This window comes from Nannobrachium achirus (assembly GCF_963921795.1).
Source record: "Nannobrachium achirus genome assembly, chromosome: 17".
Taxonomy (NCBI): Eukaryota; Metazoa; Chordata; class Actinopteri; order Myctophiformes; family Myctophidae; genus Nannobrachium; species Nannobrachium achirus.
This window is the reverse complement of record NC_137824.1, coordinates 26653320-26676751: the sequence shown is the minus strand read 5'-3', so window position 1 is coordinate 26676751 and position 23432 is coordinate 26653320. Positions and strand designations below refer to the sequence as shown.

General features: G+C 43.9%; 1 protein-coding gene across 4 annotated transcripts; it reads left to right on the top strand.

Moving 5' to 3' along the window:
• The first annotated feature begins 255 nt into the window (after positions 1–255).
• On the top strand, positions 256–22308 carry LOC308302061 (uncharacterized protein). 4 transcript variants are annotated; one of them, XM_080746240.1, is made up of 18 exons: positions 256–380; positions 1993–2492; positions 2791–2987; positions 3380–3483; positions 4754–4812; positions 5187–5451; positions 9030–9223; positions 9429–9554; positions 9913–10041; positions 12391–12513; positions 13921–14056; positions 15450–16918; positions 17462–17920; positions 18174–18553; positions 18713–18815; positions 18977–19529; positions 20017–20157; positions 20310–22308. In XM_080746240.1, exons 2-17 carry the CDS (start codon positions 2331–2333, stop codon positions 20133–20135), a joined length of 4578 nt encoding a protein of 1525 aa, XP_080602366.1. In that variant the 5' UTR covers positions 256–380; positions 1993–2330; the 3' UTR covers positions 20136–20157; positions 20310–22308. The 4 variants fall into 4 exon arrangements, with proteins under 4 accessions (XP_080602366.1, XP_080602363.1, XP_080602364.1 ...); XM_080746237.1 differs by having other exon boundaries at positions 20017–22308; XM_080746238.1 differs by lacking the exon at positions 256–380 and adding an exon at positions 686–845 and having other exon boundaries at positions 20017–22308.
• Positions 22309–23432: the final 1124 nt, after the last annotated feature.

Here is a 23432-nt window from a genome sequence, read left to right as displayed (position 1 = left end):
GTACCGTCATGAAACTGTACCTTTTCCTATATGCAAACTTCTAATAAAGTCTTCAATCAATCAATCAAAATGCTTGACAACTAAAACTAGCTAATCACGGCGTAAACGGCCACACAGGCTATGGGATATAGAATCTAACCATGAACCAACTTTTCCCAAACATTCCTCCCTCCTCACTACGTCACCAAGCCCCGCCCCGCCTCGTGCCAAACGGACTTTTTTTCTGTGGCGTTGTTGTCAGGCGGCGTCTTGTTCTGATAATGAAAAACTGTCAAACCGCTAGCGTTTAAGGAAGATAATAATGTAAACGGTTATACGTCAGTTATACAAGAATGCTTCACCGCCAACATCACCAGAGCCAGGTGTCGGGGGAGTGAATGGTAAGTGGGAGCGGTGGGCTTTATTCTAGCATGGGCGCGCTCTGCTCTCTGACATTATAACGTTCTGCAAATAGCTCAAACATACCCAGTGTGATGACGACGGTCATGTTTCTGTCAGAGCCAGTCAGTCAGAAGTGACTTTTGCCCCCTTAACTGACAGACACAGACAAGTTCATTTTATTTTAGTCAATGGTTAAACTAATAATTAACTAATGGCTATGTGGTGTTGTTTTTTTAAGCTGACACTCAGTTGCTTCTCTTGAACCGCGTGATCAGATCTGCCATTGCAGTTGTTCCAGAAACCAGGGTCCATCCAGCAACATATCCTCTCTATGATGATCCACAGCTGTCACAGATCTACTACTAATTTATTAACATTTGACCATTATGATGGATGGCTGTGTTGCAGTGGTGAAAAGTAACCAAGAAGTATACATGTAGCCTACTCAATAACTGGATTTTGAGGTAGTTGTACTTTACTGGAGTATTTCCAATTTTCTGTAGGCCTACTTATACTTCTACTCCACTACATCTAGAGGCAAATATTGTAACTTAAGTTACTGGTTACTTTGATTAGATTTTGTACTTTTTTACATTTTGAATTCCAGACTTTCACTTGTTACGGAGTATTTCTACATAGCAGTATTGATACTTTTACTTACGTAAAAAAGTAGTACTTTTTCCACCACTGTATTATGTCATTAATGTGTGTATGAAGTGGTAGTTGTAACTGCAGGAGTTGGGCATGTCAGCTGGGTTTGACTTTGCCTCCGTGACGTTTGTGTGAACGGGCAGTAAACCATGACATAATACGTGAACAATGACAACAAACAGCCCAATCCAATATATAAGACAGGTTTATGGCCTTGAGGCTAGAGACCATACACGTCAAAACACGAATCCAAGTTTGGTCTCCCCAGGTTCGACTAGGCCCTGGTTTTCAATTTCAATCAGGCTTTTCTTCATTCTTATCCAGTGTTCTTATCTTCATTCTCTACAGTAGTAGTAGCAGCAGCAGCATACTGCTTATGTGTGCCTTTCTGTCTTTTTCCATTTACACATGCCTTCAAAAGAGTGGTTTCTATTTTAAAACACCTGAGTGTCAACATGAAATTAGATGTATTCTTAACAATTTAATTGTTGACATTTAGTGTGTGTGTGTGTGTGTGTGTGTGTGTGTGTGTGTGTGTGTGTGTGTGTGTGTGTGTGCGTGTGCGCGCGTGCATTCGCCCACCGGTTTTGTTATTTTCAACTTGAAACATGCTTGGAAACTGGCAGGCGGTCTGCTTGGAAAACATTGAGTCACAGCAGCACATAGCTAGCAACCAACTCACTAGGGGACCAAAGCCTCTAAGCTCTAAGTAACACAACACAGTAGAAGACAGGACTTTACACAGCTTGCGCCTTGCAGCTAGTACACAGGACTGAGAGAAACATGCTCAGGCTGATGAACTGCTCTCGGCATTACCTTTCACAACACAGTGTGCACACAGATCTTATGAAGTGTATGCCAGACTAATGTGGAATGTGATTGCATTCTCTGTTACAACACACACACATGCCGACCTGCACCTTACTTAACAACACTGCCTTTGTTTATTTCTTGTTGCAGGCTGAACTTCCTGGTTGACACTGCACACCCCTTCTTGACATCTGGAATTCCAACGTGGTTTCTGCTCTTTCCCTCAGCTGCTGGCTCCAGTGACTGTAGTGACTATCCATTCACCTGTTGCCCGGGAGCAGAACATGGAACTAACAAATTCCAACAGCTAGTAGTTTGTGGATTCCAAACGACCATCATCTCACCCACACTTGATACTTTTCTTACCAGCCAAACTGGCTTGAACAGTAGAAAATATTGCCAGTTTTGGGACTGGTGTTGGTTTCCCACCCTGGCAGTGGGTGGTCAGTAGCTGAGGTGGAGCCCGCCAGGCCTAGACAGAGGGAGAGATGAGTTGGGCCGAAGAGGACTGGACTGTGGGGCTGTCTGGTCGAGCTCTGCAGAAAGTGAAGGACCTCCAGGTCCAACAGGAGAGACTGTCCAGAGAGAACAAACAGAGACAGATTCAATTGGACAACACACAGGCCACCCTCAACAAACAGACTATCAAGGTAGTACTGCTGCTATTGATACATATTGTTAATTTAATGCTGAGATAGGTATTAATACATTAACCATGAGGGGTTTTACTGTGTAGCTATTTAGAGATTCTACAGAGATTGTTTTGAATATTTCACATTTTTTATGTAGTGAGTCATTCTGTATACTTGAGGAAGCCTACTTCCGAATAGGCAGGGCAGGCTTCCAGAAATAAACCTCTTTGGTGTTTGAGTCACCATAGGAAATGAGATGTTTTAGGAAGGAACACTAGCATGTCCTCTCCTCTCCTCTCCTTCCCCCTCCACCAAGTATGAGGAGACACGCGGGGAGCTTCAAGATGTGCAGAGGGAGCTGAAGTTGGTGTTTGAGGAGTCTCAGGCGGCGGTGCGTGCGTCGGAGCGGCTGTCTCAAGAGGTGCAAACCAAGCAGGCTCATGCGTGCTCTCTGGAGGGGCAGCTGGAGGCCGCCCGCACCCTCACCCACAACCTCACCCAGGAGGTCAAAAGGTCAGAATGGCAGGGAAATAATATTAATGATAATAATAAATGTAATTTCTAAAGTGCTTTAAAAAAAAAACAATGTGAAATTATGAGGATAATAAACAATAACAGCCAATTAAAAATATAAAACCTAAAATAACAACCTTGAATAATAAAATCCAAACAAATTGAGAAAAACAGTGTGCAGAAATGGCATCATTCACTAAACACTCCTAACCGCTTCTTCTGACCCCCTTTCACAACAACACACACCTTCATGATCTTCCATTCCTGGCCCCCTCTCTCTGTGCCTGCCTCTCTCTCTCTCTCTCTCTCTCTCTCTCTCTCTCTCTCTCTCTCTCTCTCTCTCTCTCTCTCTCTCTCTCTCTCTCTCTCTCTCTCTCTCTCTCTCCTCCCAGGTTGGAGGTTGAGCTGGAGAAGTTGCAGAACAGTAACAGGCCATCAGACTCCACCTTGTTTGCCACGCCATGTTGGAACATGGGCTCACCGTGGGAACGCAATGGTACGTGACTCTGTACACTCTGGTTCCCTCATAGTAGACCCAATGTGTGTACTTCTGACCTATTTCACACTGCTTATTCTTGTGTATGCAGTTCAAATGTATTATTATTTTTGTAGCTTTGTAGGACTTTCTAGAAGAGTTGGAAAACCACCTCCAACCACTGCATAATACGATAGTTTAGGCAGGAACATTCACGTCAAGAAGATTTAACCATTTATTGCATAAATTCAATACAGTCAATTGCATAAATGGAATACAGTTAATCTAGGCGTTTGAAGGGCTCCGCGTTCGGAGATGCTCCCTGAATTTTGTGCAGGCTTTTCTGAGCATGCTAAGCAAAATCAGGGAACGCATAACAATACCCCCCCATAGGGATAGAATAGCAAAATAATAGCAATAACCATGACATGTAACATAGTCAAATCACAGTATTGAGCTTAACAACATTGACATGAACTTAGACACAATCACAGTATTGAGCTTAACAACATTGACATGAAACTTAGTCAAGATCACAGTACTTGCTTAACCACATTGACATGTAACTTAATCAGACAATCACCACATTGACATGTAACTTAATCAGACAATCACAAGTATTTGAGCTTAGCCAGACTGATCGTGCAAAGGTGGAGGCTGGGGTGGCGGAGGAAGCAAGCAGCAAATGATTCCGAAGCTCCGGAACCAAGCATTGGTAGAGAAAGCAAGCTCTATTTAAAGGAGCCTTCCCTACTGATTGAGAGCTTTGATTGGAGTATGGCAGTCATGAGACATAATGACCAGCAGATATGTTAATGAGGTATGAGAACAGAGCTGACTGACATCTGACTACAGCTGAGCAGCAACTTGACTCCCATGCCCTGCATAAACTTACGCTGCGCTTCATTTATATTACAGTTGTCTACAGATTGGTTTAAACATTTAATTAATTTAAATACTGTAGTCCTGGATTGTAGGCAGCTTAAACCAGAAAACTGTTCTGAAGCCAGCAGCAGAGAGGTCATACGTTTATTTCCCAACACGCTATCCTCTCGGTCACCCTTTCCTCATCACACAGTTTCCATCTCCCCATGGTCATCATCTCACGCTCCCCCTCTCTCCCCACCCCAATCTCTCTAGGGAATACAGTACAGTGCTATCTGCTTCCTGTTTTGTTATTAGATCACAGTAGACCACAAGCTCTCCAGTTGTATTGTTTCTCATGGTTCTGGGTGTTGGTCGTCAGTCGTGGAACAGAACCCAACCCAAATGTTGTGCTTTTGTCGTTCAGGAGGTGAAAAGGAGGAGGAGCCAGGGCACAGAGGAGGAGGAGGAGAGAGAGACGTCAGGGTGAGTACTAATGTGTGCCAGCCGACACCAAGCCGGTCTCACTAAAGCATTTTAAGCCTGGACTGGTGTCCCACCCGTGTGGTTTTCCTGTGAGCTCTAGAAATGGGAGTTTAGGATTAGATTCAAACAGGTCTGTGAAACCGACTCTGTAATTTGAGAATTCAGGATGTCATAAATACACTTGGACAGTGAAAAATCCTGACACTCCCGGAGTTACAAATGGATGAATTAACACTCAGTTTTGAATCTGTGGTTGGCAGTTGCTCGAATATCTTTTATTTTATAATTTTTTTATTTTGTGTTTATTTTGTGGGTTAATGTTGATATTAGCAAGCAACTTAATAACTTAATCAAATGTATTTTTCCGTCTTCAGCAACAGCTCCAGTATTCGGACACTCCCACATCCTCACTCCAACGACAACAGCACAAGAATACGCCCCTCCGCCATCGGTCCGACCAATCGGATGTCTTCGCCAGTCCCTCATCTGTGTTTCCGTGGGAACGCGACGACTCGAGGCTTGTTGCTAGGGGACGAAGCGCCCCATCTCCCCAGATACCCCATGCTGAAGTCATCAGTCGGGGGCAGCTGGAACAGGTGGATTGTGGGATAGCAGAGGGCCGCAGTAAAGAAACAGAAAGTGAGTGTTGGTGGTGAGGTGTAACTGTGTTAAACAATGTATACAAATACAGTAGTTGTAGACGGATTTCTTGTTTACCAACATTGAGACTGCACTTGCAGGTGCCTGTTTCATGTAATCAATTCCCAACAGATCCCCAAACCTGTTTTGGGGATCACTGGTTTCAGTTGATTCAGGCGGCGTTCAGACGACAACGTTTCCACGAGAAATCTGCAAAATTAAATGTCAGATATGCCTTCCGTTCAGACGACAACGGTATTTTCAACAGGGGTTGAAAACGCAAAAAGCAAAAGCTCTTCCCAGGGTGAAAATCTTTTAAACTAACGCTGCAAAGCCGACAGCAGCTGAAACCTGTACGCTGTCATGGTGAATGATACGTAAACAAATGCTGTGACTGGAAGTAGAGCGGACATGATGTCACACACTGCCAGATATTGTGTCACTGCCACCTAGCGACATGGTGTGCACACTACATCATTTCAGTCTCTTGTGCGTCTTCGCATGAACACTGGAAAAAAGAGACAACGCAATGGGGACCTCGCCGCTCTCTCTACAGACCGTTGCCGTCTAAACGTGGCCTCAATCTCCTCTTCTGTGTTGGATGGTGAGACGATCCTAGCGAGACATGTTCGTCACTCTTGTTGAGCTTGGAGGTCTGCTACTCTCGGCCGTTCTCTGCTCGCGTAGGAGCATAAATTATGCTTGATGGGCTGCCGCTGCGAGAGCAAGAGCAGCTCTGGTGCCGTGATCATAGTGCTCTCTCCGTTCTTATGACAACGACTGTAGGTGTAGTTTTGAGGAGAACTGCTGTGAATTGCTATTATTGTTTACACACAACAGAAACCAAGGATTATATATTTCAAGAGCGAGAAATCACATCCTAAGCATTCTTTCTCCACACTGGGAGAAAAGACATGCGGTTTCTTTTGGCCCCGACCTGTGTGCGCATACTGGTTCTTATCAGTGTGACGTTGTCTGGAAATGCGTCTATAATGGCAGCTTGGGTACTGTAATAGCTGCTAAAACCTGTCTAGTTTTGGCTTGTTTGCATTCACGTGTCAAATTACTTCCACTAACGCACACAGTTTGTAGCCTTTGTGACCCATACTGAAGAGTACCTCTGCCCTGCCAAGGAGGTAGTGTTTTGTCCACTTCTCTCTGCCTGTTCGCATGATATCTCAAGCAGTTGTGAACATATTTGCTACTTAGTGGAAACGATGGTCCTGGGCCAAGGAAGAACAAATTCACTTTTTACACTTATTAGGTAGTAGGTGTGCCATATCACAAAAATACACAGAACTTAATCTGGACAGATTAACAGGGAGAACTGATAAACTGGTCACACCGTTTGGTTGTCAAGCTCCAGGGGCCACTGAGTGTACTAGGGAAATGCATCATGAACTTCTATTGAACCATGAAGCACCACAATAACTTATAAACAAGCTTCTACCTGGATGGAGATTTGTGACCTGCAGTACTGAGCACATTTTCTAGTTTCCACTTGTCCTCCTGGTGTATCCAGTCTACAGTATGTCCAGGTAACACTTAAAAAAGGATGTTATAAGACCAAAGGCTCATCTAAACATTATTCAGCCTGTTCTCAGGCTTGCTACGTGAGGTTGAGTGACTCATCCTGTATTATAGGTAGCATCAAACTGTGTGTGTCACAGTAGCTCAGAGCAGGAAGGGGACAATTCAATCTGAACCAATAAATCCTTCCTTTAGCTGCTGGTGAGCAGCAGGGAGAGGGGAGGGTCACTGTTTACTTTGCTTGTTGGCTCTGTGGGTTTTTGTGCACTTTGCATGTTTGTCAGTGGCTGTAAATCTTTGAGTGAATGACTATAAGGACATTGTTTGCATGTGTGTGTGAGCACATTTGTTGTCAGACAGAATCATTCAATTGTGAATGTCCCTGTTCATTGTGAGGTGTTGTAACACTCTGTACTAGTGACTACTGTACTATAACTATACTAAGTCAATACACAACTGCTAGTGCTAACAGTCTGCCGGTACAGCCAAGGACGCAAACATGACATGGTTGCTTTGGCTTTGGAAGCATCTGAGAAACTTTAAATATACCAACAGGCCATGTGTGGAGAAAGCCCACAGAGGAAGATGAGGGGCAGGCAAGATGTAGTAGTCTGAGCGTTTCGGGCAGAAATATTTATTTTTGTATTATTTTACTGTATAATAAAGTCTATGAGAGCCCAACTTTGATTGGTTCCCACAAGTTTCCCAAGTTTCCCAAGACAAATCTGCGATGTCCCTATAGCCAAAAATGTTCCATATGGCATGTTCTGTGTGCCACATTTCATACTTCTATCATAAAATGCACGATTCCATCAAAATACTGCCCGAAATGCCCGGACTATAGCCTGCAGCCGTGCAAATGGGAAGCTGTGGCTGTCAATTGGGTTGACCCCATTTCTGTAACTCGGTTGTTGTGTTAGACTCGTCAATCAAGCACACTTAACCACTTAAGCCCTACAGTATACAGTATACTTAATGTCATATGACAAAGAGCAGAAATGGCCAATATATAAGCTCATAATGTGTGTTGTGAGCCTATAGATTGGCTAGTTTAGCTAATTTTGAAAGATTATATTAACACGTTGCAGTCCGAAATAGAATGGTGGTTGGTAGATTAGCCGTGAAATTTCTATTATTGTATTGTGATCTGAGACATAATATTATGTTTATAAACATGACCCCGCAGCCCCTCCATCTTGAACAGCGCCGCTGTTTTTTCTTTTTTTTTTCCCCCCAGGCCAGTAACTCACCATGATTTTCTCGATCTCCGTTGGGATAGAATGGGGGTTTTGGCCGATCGTCGATGTCCCCGTGCGTTTCGCGTGCGCGATCCTTTCACGTAAATGTCCCCGCAAATAGTCCATGTGTGACTGAAGAACAGAACTGAAAAGTTTCGCTAGCATAGCCCCAAGCATGGCTGCAGGAGGAGCTCGAGTGTGTAGACAGTAAACGGATGGGTGGAAGGTGCCTTGGAGAAGGAGAGGCGCTGATGTCACCTCTGCTTCATGCACGGTCTGCATGAGCTATCAGTGCACGAGTGGTGACTAGGGAAGGTTAGACGATCGCCGATTTTCGGATCAAAAGCTTTTATTCCGGTTTTAAAGACAAAGTCCGGGAATGTACGACGTGGCTGAGAGTCCCTGGGGGGATGTGCGATATAGTACGGTTTTAACATTAAGGGGCCCCCCTTGGCTTAGAAGGTGTTAAAAAAAGAAAAAAGGATGCCAGGGTTAACAGATTAAATGGACCAGTAATTGCAAAGTAAAACAAGTAAGTACAAATTAAACACCATTAATGTAATTGTAAAACTATTGAAGAAGGTGGCAATGAAAGCAGCCTAGAACAATGTGTGTCCTGATGATACCAACTAGTGAGCCTTTGGTTTCAGGTTTGCAACAGATGTTCATTGTATCCAGAGGGAACACCCATCACCCTGGGAATATGCTTTTATAGGATCAATGTATTCGTAAATATTTAATATGTTACTCTGCTCACATTGGTCTGTATTGACCACTCGTCTAATGTGACACTGACTTCTCTTTGACCAGCATGCGTGTCAGAGCTGCAGAGCCGTGTGGGGGCCTTGGAGGCAGAGTTGAGGGCGGAGGCGGCGAGGCTGAAGGAGGCACAGGCCCAGCTGGGGCAGAGCAGGAAGGAGGTGTCTGCCAGCGAGCACAGCCTGCAGAGAGCCCATGACCAGCTCAGCATGGCACACACACGCATGGCACAGGAGAGCGAGCGGGTACCAGACACTCAAACGAACGTTCATACTGTATATGCAGACACACAAGAACATGCATGTACATAAAGTGCATACTATAGAATGCCAAATGAATATAAACTGTATTTGAGGTTGGCTTCAGCATATACACACACCTTATTTGTGCGTATGTGTGTGTGTGTGTGTGTGTGTGTGTGTGTGTGTGTGTGCGTGCGTGCGTGCCCAGGCGTCCGGGGCAGAGCAGAGGCTGAAACAGCTTCAGGAGGAGCTGAAGTGTCAGAGACAGAATGCTGAGAGCATCCGACTCCAAAACCAACAACGTGTCAAGGACCTGGAGAAACAACATCAGAGGGTGAGACAGACAGACAGACAGGGAGGGAGGACAGGAGGATGGAATGAGACAGAGAGAAGGGGTCAGAATAGATAGACGAAGATGGATAAAGAGAAAGACATGTTGAGATGATGAATGACAAAAGCAGAGGGTTGGGAATGGGAAGATGATGAGAGGGGCTAACAATAATGGTAGCTCATGTTTCAGTGTAGAAGATCCACAGGTTTCTACAGGAAATGTAACAAGACGTGGGTTAGGCACTATAACTAGCTTGCATATTAAGTGTGTGTGTTTGTATTTGTGTGTGTGCATGTGTACATGTGTGTGTTTGCATGTGCATGTGTGCATGGATTCTGTATGTATGTGGTGTTTGTGTCAGGACTTGGTGGAGCTCCAGAAGGAGAGACAGTGTCTGGAGAAGCAGCATCAGCAGGAAGTGAATAAACTCAACCAGGAGATTCAACAGGCCAGGACGCTCCACAATGCACTGCAGGCCCAGGCGGAGAAGGTAGAGCACACACCAAATCAGTGCAGTGACTTTATTAATTTGGATCGGCATTGGCAGTGAGTGAACACATCCTCTGTCTCTGTTTCACAGTTATTTCCTGCCTCTCCTTATCTTCTCTCTGTCTCTCTCTCGCTCTCTCTCTCTCTCTCTCTCTCTCTCTCTCCCTGTCTTGAGCGACTGCTATTATTTACTCCAGAGGTCAATGAACTAATGTTACTTTCTCTCCCACGCTTCCTCCTCGACCTTGCTTTACTGTTTTTTTCCCTCGCCTGCGGTTTCACTCTCTTGCTTTCTGTGTTTTCTTTCCTCTTCTTCTCTTGTTTTCTTCCCAGTGGAAGGGTTGAACAGCAAAGGTAATAACTGTGTGACTGTGTTTGACAGTGCAGAAAAACTTGGTTATGGGAGGATGAAATCAACACATTCAACTTGTGTTTGTGTGTGACTGCTGCCTGAAACAGTCAGCATTCTTATGAAGGGAGGCATGAAGGCATGCGTCTTGGCGTGGGGGTACTGCATGAAGAGGTGTGTGTGCGCTGTGCGCGTGCGCCGTTTGTGCGTGCATGTGTCACAGAATGGTGCTGTATTGTTTTTTAAGAGGTAATAATACAAGTTTGATCAGGATTCAAATGCAAAACCTACTAGTTGATACCTGCCAGGTTGACTATTTCAATGACTCCCATTCATAAACCAGACCAGCTGCTCACAGAGATTACATTCTAAACAATGGCTTATTCAGTCAGCCCACAATCTTAACTGGAACCACACATTTATTCTTTATTCTTATCTTGTTTGGTGTGATACCAATGCCATGTACACACATAAGCATAACAAAGCCACCGATTGTGTTGAATCCAGTAGCAAACTTGCAAAATCAAACTAATGTTTGCTGGCTGATGGTATGCATGCATTTCTTGTGACCCAGTTCACCATTTGAAGCATTCAGTGAAGGACATACAGTAGAGGTTTGAATGGGAAACCTTTTCTGACTCATTGTCACACTTTTCCCCATCATACTGGTCAGATAAAACCTGAAATAAATGATCTTTCTTTATTTTATTTCTATTACTATATTTAACTCATTCGTAGTTTACGGCCGAGGAGCCCGAAGATTTTTCTATGTCTTTCACTGCTGGCTTCTCCTACCTGTTAACGCGGGCGCTCATCCAGTTCCCATCGTGCGTGATCGGACACTGCTATGCATCGTGTGTTCGCGTATTCCATCAGCTTCTCAAATCCTTTTAATTTTTTTCAATTGATCAATAAGTTCTCCGTCTGTAAGCCGCGGTGTCTACACAGAAAGCTAACGGGCCAAAATAGAGGACGGACCATCCGCTTCCGGTTTACGGCCTCAATGTTAACCGGTCCGCTCAATAATGTGTCCGTGTAGAAACCGATCCTGGAGCATTAGTTCCGGCCTATTTTAGTTCTGCTTCGATAAATTATTTCTTTTTAATTAAAGCTTATTAAATCTTCGGGTTCCTCTGGCATGGCAGAGAAGGGGTACAAAGGGGTATTTTTCTGGCAGAGGTTGAGTTAATTACTACTATTAATTTTAATATTTTGCATTATTTTCACATTAGCTTGTTGTACTCCGACAGGCAGTGAGTAATCAGCACACTTGGACATAAAAACACTCAAAGTTCTTTCTTTGAGACTCATAAATCCTACAAAGTTTGGTTTCAAATAGTCAAATCTGTATGAAGTTACATTGCCTTATTCAGTTGTTTTGTAGTGAAAATTCATGCATTACAAGACAAGAGATAATGTGTGTATGAATGACCTTTCTATGCAAACCACTAGGGCTGGGCGATATGGGCAAAATGTAACAATATTTTTGAACAAGTAAATACCTCAATATCGATATTGTGATATTATTTTAACATTTTCAATTTGTTTTATTTAAATAGTATCAAATGACATAGACATTAATACAACTTTTATGCCATATCATGATACTACAATATGCACTATTCCAGACGATATTGTTCTCATAATATTGATATATTGCCCAGCCCTAGGCCAGACAGACTAGGCCTGGTAAAGTGTTGGCTTAACCTAGTTAAAGCTGCTGAGTTGTCCCCAGAGTGGTAGAGGGTGCTTTAGATGGATCTCATAGTAGATATTGGGTTATTTCATCGCTCCCTTCCACCCCTCCACCTCTTCTCCTTACCACTTCCATGATCATTTCCTTTTGTTCTCCCTGATTGACTTCCATAAACAAAAACATGACTTTATTTATAGCTTCTCTATTACTGTAGGATTCTCCCTCCATGTTCATAAAATACAATCTCTAACCGTGTCCTGTGTACTGAATGATAACTTTCACCCTTCCCTGCTTTTCCTCTCCAGGTGTCTCTTCAGAAGCAAGCATTGGAAAAGGAGATTGAAACTCTCAAAGCCAAACTGAAGTGGACAGAAGGAGAGCTAAAAGAAAGCCAAAGGAAAGATGCACAGACACAAGCCAAACTGACGGTAACACACACACACGCACGCGCGTGCGCGCACACACACACACACAATTCCTCAAATGAGTGGCCATATCACAAGTCTTGTGACTGTAGGTCTAGACAGGTCACTTAATTATTCATTACACAAGCAGTGGGAACATAATAAATTCTCTGAATTTTTTAACAGCTTATGAATCTGTCCCATGCCATATGTCTCCTTGAAGATAATGAGCAAGTGATAGCTTTATGGGTAGTGCAACTGTTTTAACATGGTACTTGGATGTACTGTAGTTATAAAGAGGTTTTTATGGCGTTGATAACTTAACACATCTGCCGCCGTTGACAGTCCTCACCGTCATTGAAAGGGTTAATACCATGGCGCCGTTGACGGTGAGGACTGTGAATCTTACTGTATATACAGTAAAGATATTATTACTTACTTAATGTCGCTCCGGTCCCGCTCGCATCGTTAATGTCGGCGATTTGTTTACAACGCACGTTGGGCGTGCACGCGAAGTGAAGCTCCTCAATGTTAAGTCAATGGAGAGGCCCATAAAGAAACTTCATTTAAACAAAATAGCCATTTTGAGACATTTTGCAGCAGATCTAAATGTAAACAAGGCACAAAGCAGGGCGCAGCCATCTTGCCTCTTCTTGTCCCACACTGTCATGTGACTAGATGACGTAATCGTTGCCGTCAAGTGATAATCCAAAAAAACAAAAACAACCCCCTTCCAGCCCTTCAAAATAATAGCGGCGGCCTATGGAGGAAACCGCGTGGCACCGAGGCACCAAGCAACCTTCAGATTAAGAGGCACTAATTGTGTTAATATACAGTAAATGTTACAGCCAACATTATTAGAGAGGACATAACCTGATAAAACAGGGACCATTATTGGTATTGTATAAAACCCCACATTATTTATTTTAAATAGCAATTATGTCTATTTTGGGTCACGTATCCATAGCGATAGCAAGAATAATTTGTGACTTCATGGTGAAAGTGGAGTGAATGCTGAAACTTGTTTTGAAGTTTGAATGTTGCATTTAAAACCCACCACCGACACATCCTACCTGTTCTTCAACAGATCTTACTGTAAATGCTCATGAATTAAAATAAATTGCAGTTCTTAAATTCATTTAAACACCCATTAATGGCAAAAATGTACTATAACCTATTATAAATTAGTAGACATACACAACAGACATACAGTACATCACATTTTGGTATCAAGATCTTTCTTTACCAAGCATTTGATAGCAGAGATGTTCGAGGATCATTGTAGCATTTTCATAATTAATGAACCATATACAAACGAGTCCACCTATGCTGGCACTTTATTTATATAAACTCAACTGTTGTTGTGTCATTAACTTCAGTTTGAATGAATTCCCCTCCCCTCCTATTCAACACCACTTCCTTGTGTGTCAGGAGGCACTGCGGGATGCAGAGGGCGTGGCAGTGAGCCTGGAGCAGAGCAAGAGGAGAGAGCGCGCTCTGGAGGAGGAGGGGCGGAGACTGGCAGAGGAGCGGGCCGACGCCCTGCACCTCCTCAAAGAACTGCAAGGTGAGAATGTGGAAAGAGATGGATGGGTGCAGTCTGAACGGCATGGGGGATTAATTATTGATTTCATAACGGTCTGATAGGCAGCTGTTGGCCACATATTAAAGCCAGGGTGATTGCGTTACAGATGGCCTTTCATTTTATTTTCATGCCCTCTCATTTGAAATCTCAGTCAAATGCTGACCCCTGCTGGTCAATGGCTCAACTTCTGCAGACTTGGAGCAGGCAGTATATTACAGCCCATGCTGGAAATATAGATACTGTATTTAAACGTTAATAACCAACCAACATTTACATGTGATTTTTCCAAAATTACGTTGAGATGGTTTAATCAATTACAATATACAAGTAATATTGGAAAACAAGGCAGGTGTGCCAACAGCAGCTGTCAGAATGAAATTTGTTTTTCGACTACAATTCGAATATTAAAGAAATGGATTAGAGTCGAATATTTAAATGACTATTCGAATGCCATAGCCTAATAATCATGCATACACTTTGTCTGTCTGCCTCCGATAGCTACACTTCAAAGGAAGAGGGACAAACCGAGTGGGCGTTCCCTTTTCTTTGACGATGGCTAGCTAGATTGGTGTGTGACACCCGACACCGTTGTTAGGAGACTGCTCTCCCTGACCTCCTCCTCTGCTGCTTTCAAACCTGAAGCTGTTTCTTCATAGTATTAGCTGGTTAGCTATTTAGCTATTTCTCCTGCTGTTTCGATCCCCCCATAAGCTTCACTTGAAAGTAACGTTTAAGAAACTTATGACAACAGCCAAAGTTTAATGTAATATTTGCACGTCAGTAATGTAGAGGAGCTTGCTTCCATGCTCTGCTCCTCTCTCTCTCTCTCTCTGTGGTTCTGGTTCTGGACTGGTACGCTGGACAGACACGCAGCGTGCCGTGTCTAAACAAGCAATTTAGCTGCTAGCCATGCCTCCGCTGATCTGCAAGCCCACAACCCGTCGATGATGCAATGTGGTGAGGGCTTGTAGCTTAGCGTTTTTCCCAGTATGTTATAGCATCTGAATATGCGCACGTATTATGTGTTTATTATTGTACAACTATACATTATTTGATTTATTTCATTTAATTAATTAAAAAAAATATTCGACTATTTTCAAAAATGTATAAAAATAAATGAATGAAATTCAAATGGGATTTTAGAGGGAAACTGACAGCTCTACAGCTCGTAGTCCCCTTTATTGCAGCTGACGGCCTTGTGCATCTCGTGGACAACTTTGTTGTCCAAGTTGGCAATCCATAGTGGACAGAATAGGTTATCATCAGTTTCAAAGTCGATTTTTTTTTCTGATCCCTACACTCTAGCTGTTCCATGATATTTCATTTTGAATGTTAGAAAACAAAGACTTATTGTGTTTTTCTTTTTCAATTCCAGACCAGAAGGCAGCCACCCCGTTACCCCCCGTCCAGTTTACCTCTATTGGACAGAGCTACCCCTCTCAGCCCTACGCCTCAAACCAGCCCCCCCGACCCCTGGCTTCCACCAAGCAGCGTCCTGCAAGCAACACCTCCCGAGGCGAGCGGGCCGGGGAGGTGGAGGTAGGGGAGCAAGTTTCAGCAAAGTATCCCAGTGACCGAGAGCCGGGCGAAGGCATCGACTCAGAGCACATCACCGCCTTCAGCTCCCAAGACTCTGAAAGGTTGCGGAGTCGAGAAGAGAGAGGGATCACTCGGGAGGAAGACGATGAGGAGGAGAGGAAGAGTACCAATAATGAAGGTGATGCAATGCGGTGTGACAGCTCAAAGACAGAGACACTCTCCAACACTCCTAACGCTGCTTCCTCTGTGGACTGTGTCCATGAAATCCAAACAATGTTGTCCCCGATACAGTCAGCCACTCTCAGACCCAACGAACACGCCTTGACCACATCTGAGGATCTGCGGACGGAGAACGCCTCGTTACGTTCCGATCTCCGTGACGCTCGTGAAGAACTTCAGAAACGCCTGGAGGACCTGGAGAGCCAGCGCCGGGCAGAGACCGAAGCCAGGACACGACTTAAACAGCTTAGCCGCAAACACGCCAGCCAGGCCGCAGAAAAAGAGGAGCAGGAGAAGCAGAGGAAGGCAGAGCAGGAGCGGATGAGGGCAGAGACGGAAAGCTTAAGGAAGGCCCTGGCTGCTCTGGAGTCAGAGGTGAAGAGAGAGAGGGAGGCGCGAGAGACGATGAAGAGAGGGGAGTTTGACGAGGCGAAGGAGAGAGCTCTGGAAGACAGGGAGAGTGAAATGATAGATCTGAATGTTCAGCTGAAGAAGCAGCTGGCCGAAGTGAAGGCCCAGCTGGCTTTAGAACGGGATGAGAGGGAGAGGGAGGAAGAGGAGAGGAAGAGGATGGTGAAGGCGGGCAGGGAGGGAAAGGTGAACTTGAGCCTCAAGCTTGCGCAGCTGGAATCCGAGTTGGAGGAGCTGAAGACTCGTGGCAAGAAAGAGCGGCTGGATGAAAAGAAGCTTCCAGAAGCCAACAGCCCTCTGACGTATCTGAGTCTCCACAATGACGAGCTTAACTCCAACGTCGTCGGCCTCGACGACAAGATCCTCCCCTCCCCAGAGCACCACCGCCTCTTCTGCGAGTCCGCCAATCAGCGCAATGCTGACTCTTCCTGGGTGAACGATCTCATCCAAGAACAAAGTACTGAGGAGCAAACTGCGGTGGAAGATACCACTCTAAGAAAGCATCTGCAGGGGTCTTGTACCCCAGACCAGGAGGAGGTTCCCATGGGCCTCCAGAGGCCTGCGTCTGCTTGCTGTGACCTGGCCAAGGAGGTAGAGCGTCTGCGTGAAGAGAAGAGCAGAGAGGTTGTACGGGCGAACCAGTGTCAGGCCAAGTTGGAGGCCATGCAGAGCCAGGTACGTAGATGACGTGGGATGAGATTTAATTAGTGTTTCTTCAAATAATAAAATGCCATGCAACAGATTGTTCTGGTGTTGATTATGATTGGCTGGGCAATGTTCAAAGACTTGAAAATTGTTCTATAAACACACATCATATCACTGTGGAAAACAAATATATATTTCTTAAATGTGCCCAATAGTGCCCCATAGCTGTCTGCCTCTTGGAGCTTATTAAGTGCAGAAATCTACAAAGGCCAGCTGAAATTAAGGACTTAAAATACATATTGCATCTCCTGTAGGTAGCTTGATGTAGTTGGTCACAACCTGGACATGGTATTATGATACTCTGCCGCAGGGACTTACTTGAACCCTGTGTCTCAAGGCACACAGTGGACACTAACCACAAAGCCACTGAACTAGTAACACATATTGCAGTAAGGCAATTGAAAATGTACCTTTTTCTATTAGAAAACATATATTGAAATCTTCCAGTTCTTTACTTCTCTCTCTCTCTCTCTCTCTCCCCCTCGCCCCTATAACCCCACCACACCACTACAGGTGACACGGCAGACGCAGCAGCTAACCATGGCCTTCGACAGGCAGAGTCAGAACATTACAGACCTGCTGGCAGAGCTGCAGGAGAAGGAGGGCGCCCTCCGCAGCCAAGAAGAGGAACTATTGCACTGCCGGCAGGAGATGGCAACAAGCAGGGCACAGAGAGAAGACGAGGAGAAGACAAGAAGAAAAGAGCGAGAGAGAATGACAGCAGAAGGCTTTAACCACCCCGAGGAGTTAACAAACATCACTCATGGCACATTATCCACTAGCATGGGCCAGGAATATTCAGACCAGAAGAAAAGTCCAGGAAAGGATGTCGCTTCCTGTCCAGGAGAGGAAATGGTGCACTCCACCAATGTGTTGAGTGATGTCATCACCCAGGGAGAAGATAAGGAGAGTGAGACTGTGGCTGAAGAGGTGTCAAGAACCATTTCTCAGCCTCAGGTCCTACAGCAACAGGTTGGTTTCAGTAGAGAGACATGGAATAACAATGCACATGCTCTCAGTGAAATGTTATGTTTTAGGCATCCTAGACACATGTGTTGAATGATGTTTTGCACAGTTCACAAAGTAGATGTTTGACATTTTAATATTGGAATTCATGTATATGTATATACAGTATACATACATACACATAAAGTACCTGAATAATATCCAGTACATTTAATCATTAATTATAATGTATGTTATATGTAATTCCCCACATGTCCAGATGGAGGCACTGCAGACAGAGCTACAGGTTCTCCGTGAGGACAACCAGAGGCAGGCTGAGGAGCTGGTTATTTGGAGGCTAACCTCCCAGCCTGTTCCAACCTTTGACCAAAAGCTCACTCAAACATGTAACCAGCCACATATCCTGGACCAAACCTCTGCTCTCAGACAGACTTTGGGTCAGACGCAGCAGACTCAGAATGAGCTCCAGGCTCTTGTTCCAACCGGTCATGCCCAGGATGAAGATCCTGTGCTGGGTCCTACGTACCCAGCTGCCCCTGGTGTCCCCCAAAGCCCCAGCACTGTGACGGTAATCAGAGAGGATGAGCTCCTCCTGTCCTGCTCGTCTAACAGAATGCAGGGCCGCACCCTGGGTTCCAGGTAACGCACATAGAGTACATATTTTACTTGCTTATGGCGGCCAGTTGATAAATCTATACGTATCAGCATAATGGCACAATGCATATTCGTTTTTTACCAGAGCTAGTGTACTGGTATGTATTTATCTCCTTCAATAACGTGTTATTGTTCCTCCAACAGACTACAGCACAGTAACTATCCTGAAACAAAGACTGTTGTCCAGCACAAAAGGAAGACCTCAGCACCTATGGACTTAGTGCAGGAGCCTGCCATGGATGATGGGGTGACTCATTATTTTGTTTTTATTATTAGTTGCTAGAATGCTTTCAAAGGCTCAGTCACAATTTGAGGTTAACAATCACTGTAATTTCTAATATGTGTGCTGGTAATATTCTCTGGATTTAACTGGATTTAATGAGGCCTTAAATCATTTTATTTCTCCAGGACTCTGAGAAAGAAAACATGGACGTAGAACACTCACAGACCAAAGAAACACAAAGCAAGAACAACAGAGAAGCTGTCATCCAAAGAATTTCCAACTACGGCAGACAGCAGCACATTTCCAAAGACTCCCAAGTAACCACGGAGAGCCTCAAACAGGCTCCAGAGACCCCACTGAACACGTCCAAGGCCCTCATTACCAGACACATGAGCCAGGAGGACTCCAAGAGTGAGGGTCTTGGAAAGATGAAGAGCGTCTGCACACAGACAGAACAAGAGATAAATCCCACCAGCGTCTCTGCAGTATCAGAACTCCAGCATGCATACACACAGACCGAAGGAGAGGAGATAGAGGAGTTAACATCCTCTCCCCCGCTCTCCCCCGGCCCAGCGCCCATGCAGTTTGGAGACAAGATGCTGTTCACGGGCTCCTTCCCCATCCCGGCTGACCCTGCCCGCCTGGCAGAACGAATCCGCCGTAACCGCTGCCAGCTGTCGGCCGCCTTTGATGATACAGAGTACGAACCCTATGGCCTGCCCGAGGTTGTTATGAAAGGTGTGTTCGCCAGGTCTTTGTTGATAAAGATTGCCTGGTTTTTATTTTATTGTTTTTTTTTTTTTGGTGGAATATAATTTGAAAAGTAAAAGATCTGGGATGAATAAAGTTGGCCAAAAACAACGAGGAGGACAAGGGTTTGTATTCTAATGAAAATTATGACACAAGTAATGATGTTTTAGTGGAACAATATGAGGATTAAGTATTATAAAGACGGTATAAGCCTCTTAACGTTCCAATTACAGAAAGTTCAGAGTATGGTTTGGCTGCCAGCCACTACGATAATGGAATCCTAATGGCACATGTCGCCACTATCTTATCTCATTATTTCTTAATTCATACTCGGCATACTTCATACTTTGTTGCACTTTCTCTTATTTATTTCAATTTATTGTCTCCTGCACTTTCTCCATTCTCTCAATATATCCTTCGTCCTTTCATGACCCATATTATTTTCTTTTCTCACTTCCTTTTCCTCTTCCTGTAGGTTTTGCAGACATCCCCAGTGGGCCCTCCTGTCCCTACATTGTGAGAAGGGGTCTGTTAGGAACAGCTGCTGTGCCGCTCCCTCAGAAGGAACAACTACAGCGTGAAGAGACTGATTAGATCTTAGTTCAACCAAATCCAGGTACACTGGATCCGAAGCAAAGGTTTATCGTGATCCGTTTTATGTTCTAATAATCACTTTGGAAAATACTATTGAATAACAGTGAAACAAATTATTTTGGTGTCCAAAAACATTTAGTGACTCATTATTGTCTGTTTATATAACTTGTATAGAAGTTATCTGAGTTGGCATGGAGGTAAAACATTCACCCTCAGAGACCCGGGTTCGATTCCCAGCATCCATGTGCCTATGGCTTGGCAGGGCTCTCCGATGAACACGATTGCCAGTGTTTGTTGATGGGAAGTTTGGCAAAGAACCATGTCTTAAGCTCCACACCAGTACCCCCTGCTGGTTGGTCAGTGCACTTTCTATGTGGAGATGGGGAAGATGGGGAACCCTGGCGAACCTCCCTGCATTACACTCTCTTGGTGAAACTTCTTGCTGTCTGGTGAAATGAAGCATCTGGTGACCCTATGTGTATCAGAGGAGGCTTATGGTTGTCTACTCCCTCAACAGGGCAACAATGGTAGTGGATGGCAGTCTGCCTTCACGTACAGTATGATTTGTGCTGGTTCCTAACATATCCAGAGATCAATCAGATCCAACTCCTCTGGTATACATAAACAGCTTGACCAAAGGGACACTTAAGTCACCAGCAACACTTTAAGATGCACTACACTGCCACACCGCTGCACTGATCCAGGAACTATGGGAGATGTGTGTATCATGCAACCTGGCCTGCAAGACCGACTTTGGCCAGTCGTGTCTGCACTGTTCCAGCTGCATGAAACACCTCAAAGGGAAGCTAAAAGAACTCTATTAATTGTTGAGTTTGTCTTCTGATAGCCATTGGGAGATTGCGTTATTCTTAATGCAATGACTTGACACCAGAGATAAATGTTAAATGTTTTTTGATATGCTGTATGTATAAGCTGACCCCAAACCCATATTTTCAAAGGGATAATAACATTTTAGTTTAACATCTTTTTGGAGCCTATATTATTACACAGATTTAGCCCACCAGTCTAGTTTCGCTATACTGAACAAAATGGCTTAATGTTATGCTTTTGTTTAAATTAACCTGCTGCCAAGAAAAGCAAATTGTTTTGTTGAGATTCCTTATTTATGAACACTTAAATGTGTTTGTGTGCAGAGCACGTTTACAATAACTTGTAGTGTATTTTGTTTGTGTTGTAGGGGCAGTGCATATGTGAGATGTCTTTGAACATGTATGTTGTCATCTTTCTTACTGTTTGTATATGGGGAGAGAGGTACTCAGAGACAGGGAAAGCATGTGTGTATGACTCAATCGAACGTCCTTGGTTTCCGCTCCATGTATGGTGATCCAGTCTGCCTTCTCTATGTTTCCCTCTTCCCTCTTTCTCTCTCTCTATCCTCTCCTCCTTTGCTGTTCTCTCACTCTGACACTCACAAGCACACATAACCTGGCTTTGCTATGAATTTAATGAATTGCTCTGAATTGAATGACAACTAAATGTGTGAAGCTTTATTTTTGAATAGAGTATAGCGACAATTTGGCTTTTTTTTGTCTCTTTTGGACCAGATATAATATATTTGAGTGATTTCTTTTTCTTTTTTCTTTTGTCATAACAGACAGTAGCCAACATGCAGTGATTTGTAGATCAGTGTTAAATTGAAGTACATGCAATTTTCGTGCAGACCAAGTGTCCTATAATAAAATTGGTTGTTTCTCTTGGCAGCCATGGGCTGCTCCTGACATTTTGAACTACCGGTAGATAGATATACATTTACAATTACATTTTCATCTTTGCACTGCCATACTATTGGAACAGAGCAGCATCTTTGAAAGTATGAAAGTCCAGTGTTGTTTGACAGTTTTTAAAAGAGTAGAGGGATTTTAATTTATCACATGTGATGTGTTTACTGACTAGGTTGGGATATATTTGAAGTAATTTACTGATTTGATTTGATGTCATTGGCATTCGTCATGTTGACCAACCCCCCACTTCGCCCTTTAATTACCTTCACAGCTCTGGGATTTGTAGTCCATTAGTAGAGTGACTGTTAGGAGGACTCATCTTACCACAGAGGACCACTGTGAATATCTTCCCCTGTTTAAGACTCGTTTATGAATTCAACTTTAAGACTTGTTTGTGAATGTTACTTCATGTAGGCAGAATAAAATGGTTAGCTCAGAATTTGACTGCCTCGTATTTTTAAAAGTCAGTTTTATGTAGTTTCCATTTCATGTATTATCTTTGACAAATAAGCACAAACTAACAGTTTAACTACTGACTGACAATGAAAGCTAAATGAGTTCAAGGTCTCTAATTGTAATATATTGGATTCATTAGATTATTTCCATATTTTTACTAACATCCTCTACCCTTCTCTTTCCATCAAACATGTAATTGTGAAGATGTCACATGTTTGATTTACCAGTCTTGGAATTGAGAAAGGAGTAGGGAGGACTTAAAAAAATCACACCCGTGTGAAGTGGAGCTGTGTGTGTGTGTGTGTGTGTGTGTGTGTGTGTGTGTGTGTGTGTGTGTGTGTGTGTGTGTGTGTGTGTGTGTGTGTGTGTGTGTGTGTGTGTGTGTGTGTGTGTGTGTGTGTGTGTGTGTGTGTGTGTGTGTGTGTGTGTGTGTACCGATTTTTGTGACATTTGAAGAAAATATGTAGGAAAAGGAGCAAAAAGTGTGTTTTGGAGAAAATTCAAGATGGCGGAAAATCTATCATGGCGCAAATGGGCGTGGCCTATATGGGGAGATGCGTCATGACCCAAGGAATCCAGGGAAAAAATATTTTTAATTTTCCGACCTACGGTTCAAGAGTTACAGGCCAAAACGTAAAGTGGGGTGTTATGGCGCCACCATGCGGCCAAATGACACAATTATTTTTTATTTAATCCTTGAAACCATTATGAACCTCCTCTCCAAGTCTTGAAACTCTAGCCCCTATGGTTTGCGAGAGACAAATAATTGAATGTGAGTTTTTGCGATTGCCATTATAAGTCAATGGGGAAAATTAATTCACTAATAAATTAATATCAATTAAACTATTGAACCTTTCTCTTAGCAAGTTACTAGCCCACTATTCCCGAGTAAGCCGGTCGATTTGACATATGGCGCGAGTGTGTGGTGGCAAAACTGTGGGACTAGTAGCGTGCCGAAGTTTAGGAAGTTCAGGCTACATACAGACACACACACACACACACACACACACACAGACCCACACGGCCACGTATAGGGAGCCTGTGCTTCACACAGCTCCAAAAATCTCCCTCCATGAGTGTCTGCTATATTTCATATGGC